Below are 11082 nucleotides of genomic sequence, written 5' to 3'. Positions count from 1 at the left end.
GTTTCCACAGCTTAGACCGATAATGTACATTCAGTATTTTGTAGGAGGAGAAAACACTTGGGATGGGGAACAAATGTCTATTAAAAATAGTCTGATATTGTATAAGATACAAAGAATATCTATTTTAGTGATTATTCCTTTCATTAACCACATTATCCAAATATTGTAATATCACTGTGAATTAAGAATGAATCCTGGACATTCACAAACTAGAACCATCCTTTGGTGTTTCTTTTACAACATGCATTTATAAGCGTGTTTAACAGGGTACCATTCTTTCTGACTTCATTCCTTTCTTGAGGTCAACACTTTACATCCTGTTGTGAAGTCACTTGGATGAAAAGTCCATGCTGCTGAAATATTTCTCTATGATGCCTTCAACTTCTTCACTTGTGTAGCCATGCACCTGCACCTTGTCTCCCTTTTCTGCCCGCCCCTGATGATAGCAGATAAAACTGGGGGCAGAGAGGGAGAGAGCTGATTGATTTAACACTTGGAGCCCCCAGACTCTAAACATTAAATCTTGGCCTAGGGGAGTTGGAGAGAGTTTTCACTGCTCAACATGTAACTAGATTTAAATTTGAGAGATGCATATTTTAAAATAAATAAATAGGCCATCCTGTGCAAGCTAAGTGGATGGAGGTGGAGCACTGGAGCTGGCCATTAGGGGCTAACAAACTAAAACAAAAAACAAATCCTGTTTGAATGAAAGACCCTACAATGCCACAATATGTCAGGTTTTTACCTCCACCTGAGGAAGGGTAGGAAAGGCAGAGGATCTTATTCATGTTGATGGCCCTGCCAAGCTCCTACCCAACCCCAAGGGAAGGCTGCGTCACCTCTGCTACAAGCACTGCCAGACATATAAAGAGAAGAGACAAATCCCTGAAGACAGAAAGTAAAAATGTAGCTGTGCTGTACCCAAATTATGGTTCTCTGTACTGTAAGCCTATCGTCGTAGAACCCATGCAATTTTAAGAGGATTGGTGCTTAATGCTTGAAGCACCAATCCTCTTAAACTTGTTCTGCACAGGAAATTCAGTTGAACGTTATACTGTAGAGGGATAAGATTGCCTTTCCTGCAGTATTTAGATCGCTGTACGATTCTGTCAAAAAAAGAAAACGCGCATTTTAATCAGTCACATGTCAAAACAGCGATGAAGCATACCTAGCATATAACTGAAGTTCAATACTGTTTGTATCCAGCGTAACCTGTTTTTTTTTTTTTAAACCCATATGGGTCCATGGTACCTTTTATTGTCTTATTTTTAACAAGACGTGTGGTGCTTAAGCAACCACATCGAGTGCATCAATCAGTAAAGCACTTGATACTGTATATCACTCTGCTTAGTGCACGTTTCACTTGACGAGATATGTTATTGAGACGGTGTGTCAGGCACAGTTGGAAATGTACGATCTCAGTAAAGTCCTTATCAGCAACAACCACTGCGGTTTTAACAAGTTACTGTATTTCAAAAGACAATTCCCTTTTGAGCCAAGGGTTAGGATGCTATACTACTACTAATAATAATACACAATTTAATTGCCGTTTTCGATTCTCAAACTATAACACAGCTAGTGGATGAAACGCGTGGTCTTTTACAGCTACAAAAAGTGTTTAACCTAACTGGATGTCCAGCAGCTGCAGCTGCTAGTTTGGACAAAGAAGCTTTTGTCCTTTGAAAGAATGTTAAAAAAAAAAAAAAAAAAAAAAATTAATTAATTAAAAATAAAACAACACATATTTAATCCGCAGAAATAAAAATAAAAGATATTTTAAAATGATCGTAGTGACGCCAGACATTTCAAAGCCAAAAGCAAAAAAATAAACACCTGCAGTGCTGTATTTTTGATATAGCGCCAAACCATAACTTGTTGATCACGTACAATGCAATTTAAACAAACTAAATAAAATGCATATACACTTTCCTAACAACTATGATCCTAACCACCCGACCCACACGCTCACAACAGCCGCGCACTCCGCCCCTAGCCCACAATGCCTTGCAGGGTATTTCCCATCAGATGATGCAGGAAGTCGGCAGCTGAAATGTTTTGTGGCAGTCCGTGTTTATAAAGGACGTTTCAAACCTTATCTGGATAAACAACAACACGCAGGTAAGTGGGGCAGATTTTAGCCACTTGGTTAAATACACGCCCTTATTGATTTTAATTATAAAATGTATATCTTATCTAGGCGATATTAACACATACATTCAGTTTGTTTCCGATTACACTAAACTGATTCCATAGATAATATATATATATATATATATACTATATATATATTATATATATATATATATATACATGAGTAAGAATACCTGATGCCAAATAACTAATACCCGTATGTATGTATGTATGTATGTATGTTGTTATAAATGTGACCCTGATTCTGTATGGTTCGTGACATTGTTCAATGTGTTGAATTTAGCAGCTCAGAGGTGTTGATTCCCCAGTGTTAAATGCTATAAAAACATTTTTAAAATCTATGGCTTATCAAATTGCCGTGTAGACAAACGTTTTGGGTAGTGCCCTCATGAGTATAACAAGAACATACCATATTTTTTATTAGCTGTATAACTTTAAAGGATTTGATTTTTTTCTTTAAAATGCTCAAGTTTCAAAATAAACACTGGTTTGTTTCACTCCCGAGAGATGTATTTACTGTTGTAAAGTATTACACTAATTCCAGTTTTTCAGATAATTCAGACTATAACATAAATAATCTGAAAGCATGGAAACCCATGTTGGATTACATGCATCAGTGGGTTACAATAACCCTTGTTTGAACTGGCTATGCAGGTGTAATGGGCAGTGGTGTGTGATAAACTGCTGAGGCGGCACACAGCTCCCTACCTGTGTTAGAGAGACCTGCAGTGCTGCCTGTGTTAGAGAGACCTGCAGTGCTGCCTGTGTTAGAGAGACCTGCAGTGCTGCCTGTGTTAGAGAGACCTGCAGTGCTGCCTGTGTTAGAGAGACCTGCAGTGCTGCCTGTGTTAGAGAGACCTGCAGTGCTGCCTGTGTTAGAGAGACCTGCAGTGCTGCCTGTGTTAGAGAGACCTGCAGTGCTGCCTGTGTTAGACAGACCTTCACTGCGCCCTGTGTTAGACAGACCTTCACTGCGCCCTGTGTTAGACAGACCTTCACTGCGCCCTGTGTTACACAGTCCTGCACTGCAGTTTGCTTGAGCCCTGTTCTTATAACCTTAAACCAACATTATTTTTTAATTTTTTGCTGCAATCCAAATATTTCACTTGGAATATTCCATTTGCATCACATGTCAAACAAGCACCAGTTTCTTTAGTTGGAGGGTAGTGTGTGTATTTAAGCCACTGTTACCCTGAATCCATCTGTGTGCAACACTCCTGTAGATTGTGCTCGTGGATGGAAGTGGAGAGAGCCAGAGAGATGGGTCCTGAGAGAATCTTCCCGAATGCAGAGGAGGAGCTGGGGCACGAACGGCCGCTCGAGGGGGGAGGGGAGTGGAGCGAAGAGGAACTGGAGGAGGAGGTGGGTGTGGAGGTGGATGAGGAAGAAGGAGCAGCAGGAGGAGGCTACTACTACCAGCCCCTGAACCAGGACCCCGACTCAGGTCAGCACGCTCTCAGCCAGCCTGCCCAGCTCGAAGACACAGAGACCCAGGTGCAAGTCATACAGGAGAGGATTCAGGTACGTAGTTTATATTGAGGATTAAAGGGCCGGTAAACGCATGTGCTTTTTAGTGGAGACACATTTTGGATAGTTCTGTATTTTTTGCCATTTCGCTAAAAAAAAAAAAAAAAAAAAAACATAACTTGTGGATTGCGAACAAGGCAATTTCAAAACAAAATATATAAAAAATAAATATATACTGTGGGCTAAATGTGCTGCACTTCACGATTTTGACTGCACAGATTTGAGAATCGGGTTTGGGGGTTGAGGGTGAGGCAAACACCTGTCTCCTGGTGTGTGGCTTGAGAGTGTAATTCATTTTCAAGTAGAGTTTATTATATCGGGTTAAGTTTAGAAAAACAATTTTCATTGTCTTATCACACATCAAGGTAAAGTTTTCTTTAGGAGAGCTAGTTACAATTTTGGGAAGTAAAAATTTCTCAAAAGTCATTTGCACTTGCGCTGGAACGTTTTTCTTTTGGATACTAAATTTTAAGGCACGTCATGACTAGTTAGAAGCCTGTGAAATGCTTAATATCTTCAGGGGCCAGTTTTTCAAAACTTTTAATCAGGGGCCCGTTTCATAAAAGCGATTTGCGAGGAATCGCAGTTCTTTATGAAACGGGCCCCTGGGTAACAGTGAACTGGATTTTGAGATCCTATATTTTGTGATGAATACTTTTATCTGGATCAATTTGATCCGTTTTTTCAGAAAATGTTACTGCTGGATTACATTTATCCAGATAACAAATAATCATGATTACAAAATCCAGTTTTTTTTTTTAAATGGTTTAGTTCTTAATATTTTTTTTTTTGGTTTTATTTTTTTGTTTTTTTTAGGCCACTATTTATGATGTAGCCTAATTTAACAAAATAAATAAGATCGTGGTAATAATGAGAAATACACAACTCTATTTATGTTGTTTTATAGTATTTTATGCCTGCTTAACAGAAATTAAATAACTAAATCTAAATTCAATAAAATAAAAATAAAACTTTTGAAAAAGTATGTGTTTTTAGACATCTTCGTCTTCCTCGTCGGCTGGGAGTCCAGCATCTCAGATGAGGTTTAAGGAGGCGTATGTGATGCATATGCTTTTTTTTTTTTTTTAGTTAAAGCCATACCGTAAATAAGTGTTTTCCTTTTTCCTTGCATGAATGCAAAACTTAAATATGATATTATAGCATCTGATTTTGACACAGTGTGTGTTTGCTATGACAATTGAAACAAAATATCGCTGTTCTGTGATCATTTAAATGCTAAATCCACCTCTGCAGTAGGATCACAATTATCCTGGTATTTTGGATCAAAGTAATTGTGATCTCCTCTTTAAATTCTAAAAACTCAATTGCAACATTTAAATCGTGATTAAAAGTGCGATCGGATTACCAATACGAAATCTGCATCACAGTAATCCCGATAGCATTTTGATGTTTTGAAAAAAACAATTGCACAATATAATCCAGATCAGACGCGGAAATCTGATTTACTTAAGGTGTAAAAGAACTTGTTGCGGGGTGTGCCTGCTGCATCACCTAGTCCCAGTGATGGCAATCTGCTTGTATCTCTTTACCTGTTTTGTGGAACTGTGTATTTCAGTAAAATACAAGACTACCTGGTTAACATACTGTAATAATTATACAGGTTTACTTCACCAGTTTCACACAGATATTTATGGAGGAAAGTAACCTGTTCGTCCCCCAATATTAAGAACTGGATGCAGTTGCCACAGGAGGCAATGCAGGTGAATTGCTCTTTATTGGTGTTGCTTTGTTCTGGACGGACAGCTGCGAATATTAAATCTGCATTTCTTTCACACTGCCCACTTTAGTTTTTGTCTGCTCTTTTAAAATAGTTTGGGTTAAAGCTTGCCATGGTAAACACTGAGTTTTCCTCCAGGAGTTGAGTGGTATTATGTGAGTGTATTGCTGATTTGAAGGTGCTAATATGTAAATGCTGTCTGTCTCTCTCTCTCTGTGGGTGTGTCTCAGGCAATGGGGCTACACCTCCCCCAGCCTCCTCCTCCAGACAGTGATGAAGAGGAGGACCTGGAGGAAGCTGTCACCAAGAGCAGCCACAGCTCCATCCCTATGGACCCCGGTGAGCATTTCCACAGCAGACTGCTTCAGAAACCACCAGCGCTGACAAGGGCATGCTTTGCTGTTGGGACAGAAGGGTCGTGTTCTTACTAAATACCTGTGTGAGCAGTACTTTTGGACAGTCGTTTGGTCACACTTTTGGCAACCATATAGCAGAAAATGCACAGCAATTACGACATTCAATGCCCCAGTTGGCCACAATACTGTTTGTATGCTTTATAATTAAAGTACGGAATAGATAGAAACTTCATGGAACACTGTAGATATAGTGACCAAACATGATATGGGGGAGCAAGAAAATAGTTGTATGGTAGGTGGTTTTGTACAGTGAGCATAGAAGAGTAGTTTTAATATAGTGCCTCCTACAGTGAAAAAATAAGTTGCATACCTACAATATCCATTAACATGATGTAAACATTTGAAATATATACTGTGCAGCAGAGATTGGTAACCCTGTCCTGGAGGCCCATTATTCCCTAGGTTTAACAGGTAAAAGTTGGTTCAGTTACAGTACAGTTTTAAGAACATGGTTGGAACAAAGATCTGAACTGGAAGGGCCACAGTTACCCACCCTTGGTGTACACAGCAACAATGTAAACAGTAGTATACAAAAATAATCAGTTAAGTAAGATTGCTTGGTATCTGTTCAAACAGACCATGTGGAGCTGGTGAAGAGGACGATGTCTGCGATTAATCTCCCCTTGCTGGGCATCCCATCCTGGGCCAGAGAGATCTCTGATGACCAGTGGAAGGATATGGTTCAGCAGACCATCGAATCCCGGCAACCTGCATCAGCCTTGAAGCTGGAGAGAAAGTGAGGGCCAGTGTGGGTAAACAGGCTTCTCCATTCAAACGGGTTCCTGGGGCATACTGCAGTTCATAATAAGAAAGAATCTGACATCAGATTCCCAATTCGGGCCAGCTTCTCTTATTCCAGTTTTGAATCACAATAATGTGATGGTGTGTTACAGTAAAACACAATAAAAGCCATTGCTTTGTTTTTTTTTTTTTTTTATGTATTCCCCTCCATGATTGTAAAATGTATTTTTGATGTAAATGTATGTTTGTCTCTAGGATTAATGTAATAGCCGAATCCTAATTTCTGTCAGCATCCTTTTCATATTCCAGTAAAAGAATGTAGACTTACTATAGCTTCTAATCATAACACCACAGGATGTTTTTCTTTGTTTAGAATCAATTGTTTTAAAGAATAAAGAGTTAAAATGACTAAATGAATACAAACTAAAAAATAAGTTTTGTAAAAAAAAAAAAAAAATTGATTACCCATGCTTCTTGTTTTCAGTGCTTTGTTATTGGATGTTGATTTACTCAATGAGTGTTCAAGGTGTTTTCTGCTTATATAACAACTACACTGTTTGAAAAGAAAGTATATTTAAGTCTGTATTTATATCTGAAATTGAAGAATGTGGAACAGGGTGGTTCACCCAGTCATGTTGGATTTGAATGTAAAGATTCTAAAATGAGATCGGGTAAGAACTATTCGCTCAGGACCACCAAATATGAAAACTTTTTATTTTAATGCCGGCTATCTTCATGCTTGTTCTGTAAAAAGTTAGTGAAACTATATCCAGTAACTGGTGTAGGACCATACTGACAAACTCAATGCTTAAAGATTGACCTATTCTAAGCTTTTAACTTTTCACATTATTGAATTGTTCATTTTTTTCAAGTAATGGAATTTGTTTTTAGACATCTAAAGATTATTTCTAAGGTGTGTTGTGCAGATTAATCCATGGTCAAGGAATTGCATTTTAAGACAGCTTCCCAATTTTAATATGTTCTCTTCACAATTTATATTTTACAGATAGTCTAAATGTATAGATGTTTTAACCTTGTTTTTCCTTGGTAGGCAGTGCAAGTCAATATTTATTTTCACCTTGTATTTTATCTTCCATGTTGGTTATAGTTTAATTGGAGAGCTTGTTAAGTACCAATTCAGAATAACCAATGTAAATCAAACTCATGTTTTATGTGAAAACAGAAAATGCTCCACAGAAATGTGGACATCTAGTAACCAGACCAATACAATGTACCCATAAACCACGTTCTTTTTAAGCATGTTAATTGGGGTTTTACGGACTATAAGGGTTCCATGAATGCCTTGCAGTACATCCTTGTTATGTTGAGAGTGCGAGTCTGTTATCACAAAAACTCTTAACTCCCAGTAGTCTAGTTAGTTGACATTCTACTGTACGAGTGGCTAAGATAACATATTCCAAATGATTGGGGGCTTAAAAAGGCAATTTTCAGACTGTATTCATTGGTATCCACTCATTTTTTTTTTTTTTTTTTTTTTTTTTTTTTTTTTAGAAGTTCCCCATGGCTGACAAGCATATGCATTATATATGAACATAACTACAATAGTTGGTTACCGACCTAAACTAAAGTTTGGTTTCAAATTCGAACAAGGAAATTCAGGCCTAGGTAACTACATTTTGCATCTCTCTGTATCAAACTTGTTTTTTGAAAGCCATTTAAATAATGAATCGGTCAAAGAATTTAACCACCTAAATATATACACCAAGAAATAACATTTTTATGGCAGAATACACTACATTCTTAAAAACGTGTGGCAGTGAAATAGTTCTAGTGAACACTACCTGGACCAGAACTTTAACAGGATTGTAGAGTACCAACTGTAAAGCCAGTATCGCATATTTTAATCTGGAAACCAAAGTCACATGACCACAATTTGGCAGCCATGTCAAAGTTAAGGGTGCAAGTACATTTAGTGTAAGGTGTTCCCCTACCACTGAATAACAGTTTATGAAATGCTGGCAGGTGTAGGTGAGGCAGTGGATTTGCAAATAAATTCAAGCTAATCTAATGATGAAGAATTATTATGGGAAAGGAGTTACAAGTTGTTCTTTTCCACAAATACAGTTCTTTCCTGGTAAGAAAAATATGCTTCAAATAGCCAGAATGTTGTCACCCTGAAATCCTTTAACAATTAGAAACCACTATGCTCAGTTTGTTGTGCTCTTTCTGATGTGTGGATAAATTGGCCAGAAAATCTTAAGTTTATTATAAAAACTGTGCCAGTTTCATTCTCCCACCATTATGAAGCTATTTATACATTTTCAGATCGGTGATCATAAGTTGTAAGCCTACCAAGAGTAACATAGAAACAGATATCAAAACAAACCTGCACGAAGATACACTTGCAAATGTTGAAAGTGCCAGCTGCAGCACTTTTTTTTTTTTTTTTTTTACCTAAAACCCAAATAACATATTAAGCCAACTTCACATTATTCTTTTTCAAGGAGACCCATTTTATTTTGTTCTGTACATACATGAACACCTGTACAAAATATGACATTTTCATACTATGTAATGCTCTACCTAAATAAAGTACAACATATGTACATATATGAGCTGGAAAGTAGTTTAACATTAGTGTCAGAATTGAAGGGAAAGGGTAAGGAGGGAGATGGGGAAAATAACATTTCTTCTCTAATAAGCCTCTAATTCATCTAAGGCTGCTGGAGAAAATGAACACCCAGTACACTCACAGCACGCTGTATACCTCAAGCTGGGAGCAAGGGTTTCTCAGCCTGGCAGGAATGTTCCAACTATTTAAAAGGGATCCTTATCTATGGGAAGGCTCACAAATAAACATTTGAGATAATGTTTCCCAGTATCTTGGAAATGATAGTTGTAAATGCAAACTGAGCTCATTTTAGACTCAGGCCCCCAAAGGAACAAACATTCAAAAGATATACCAGTACAGGACTAAGCTGCATAGAACATAATCTCTTACACAAATCCAATGGTTATACAAATATTAAAGAATTTAACTTAATTATTCAGGATATCTGCTGACTATCAGGCAGGAAAAATATTTTAATCAATAATAAAAACCAAATTTGAAAGCCACATTTCACACTACCATTTATAAAAACATGAACTTAAAAAGAAAAAAAAAACTGCATAAGCTATGAAAGTATTTAGTGTTTTAGAAGAGGGCTTTGGATTGCATAGAAGCTGCCTATATTATTGTTAAACTGTTGACTCGTGTAGTTTGACATATTTGAAAAAGTTTTTGTTTTTCATTATGTCATGGAGTCAAGGGGACTCTAGATTTACAAAAACAAAAACTAGTACATTAAAAGTACTTTAGCTAACAGAGCAATTCCCACATTCTGAGGTAAAGTATTTAGTGTGGCTTGGTCCATAAGGAATGAATACAATAAAAATCTAAATACATCTGCACTTTATGGGTCTGTGCAATAGCTTAAAATGTGAATATCTGCTCTTGCTTCTTAAAACGCTAAACTAGCACTACCCACAGCAGTACTACTTCCCTGGGTGTCTGTGACAATCACTTAACCAGCAGCCCCTCCTTTGGAATGATTAGAAACTGAATGATAGAGAAGGTCAAATACCACACCTCGTAACTGAAAATTGAAATCGTGCAGCAGGGCAGAGGTGTTGTTGACAAAGCCAAGAGAAAGGGAGGATAGGGGACAGGTTTGCAACCCTAAGCAACACACATTACAATATACAGTACACAAATATCTGCAACACTTTACTGCAGGCATTCTCCCCCTCCCCTCCCCTATAACAGCCTAAATAAGAAGCAAGTCTTGTTTCTTACTACCTCCCTATCCCCCATAAGGATTGTAGAGCACTGTCCCGCACACCTGATGCATGATGGTTGTTTTTCCGTTGGATTTTTTTTAATATATTGCTTAGGCGCTTTTTTCTTGTTTGTTTATCTACACAAGACATAATCTAGGGCAGAGACTAAGAGAATAAAAACAAGCAAATATACAGAAAAAAGGATTTTCTATCTGCAATATTCTTTTTTTTTTTTTTTTTTTTTTTTTTTTTTTTTTTTTTTTTTTTTTTTCCTACACGATTACAAATCCAGCCGTTGAAGAGCCTGCGGGCTAAAAAACACACATTACGTTCTAGTTTTGCATTGCACAAGGAATTAAAGTATAGTGGAAGGCAGTTTACTCCTGAATACAGCTAAACGAGATGTAGGACAAAATAGAAAAATATACAGTACAATGCCATGGGTGCTGGAAAAGCAAGTTTGTGGTTTTAAATTGATGGACGAGGCGTCATTGATTTCTACAAACCAGTTAAATCCCATATGGGTGATATCACAGTAAACGTCCCAGAGAATTGAATGACATGAATGCTGAATGCTTTGTGTAACATTCTATGACACCTTGGGAGAAACTACCCCCACAAAATGTACAAGCTATAGACTTCTACAGTATTTACAAGCTATGGGGATAGCAATATTGTGGGGACGTTCATTGTGCTTTTGCCCATACGTTCCAACCTCAAGCACAT

General features: G+C 37.5%; 1 protein-coding gene across 1 annotated transcript; it reads left to right on the top strand.

Moving 5' to 3' along the window:
* Positions 1-2008: 2008 nt before the first annotated feature.
* On the top strand, positions 2009-10605 carry mea1 (male-enhanced antigen 1). The gene is made up of 4 exons (XM_041251948.1): positions 2009-2118; positions 3375-3672; positions 5647-5755; positions 6409-10605. Exons 2-4 carry the CDS (start codon positions 3388-3390, stop codon positions 6570-6572), a joined length of 558 nt encoding a protein of 185 aa, XP_041107882.1. The 5' UTR covers positions 2009-2118; positions 3375-3387; the 3' UTR covers positions 6573-10605.
* The last annotated feature ends 477 nt before the right edge of the window (positions 10606-11082 follow it).

This window comes from Polyodon spathula, chromosome 6 (assembly GCF_017654505.1).
Source record: "Polyodon spathula isolate WHYD16114869_AA chromosome 6, ASM1765450v1, whole genome shotgun sequence".
NCBI lineage: Eukaryota > Metazoa > Chordata > Actinopteri > Acipenseriformes > Polyodontidae > Polyodon > Polyodon spathula.
The sequence above is the reverse complement of the archived record's forward strand: the minus strand, read 5'-3'. Positions and strand labels throughout refer to the sequence as shown.

Excerpts from the sequence above, each read along its gene's own strand:
- mea1 (XM_041251948.1), top strand. The coding sequence starts at position 3,388 with ATGGAAGTGGAGAGAGCCAGAGAGATGGGTCCTGAGAGAATCTTCCCG. Across the intron at positions 3,673-5,646 it reads TCATACAGGAGAGGATTCAG|GCAATGGGGCTACACCTCCC; the intron begins GTACGTAGTTTA and ends GGTGTGTCTCAG. Across the intron at positions 5,756-6,408 it reads CTCCATCCCTATGGACCCCG|ACCATGTGGAGCTGGTGAAG; the intron begins GTGAGCATTTCC and ends CTGTTCAAACAG.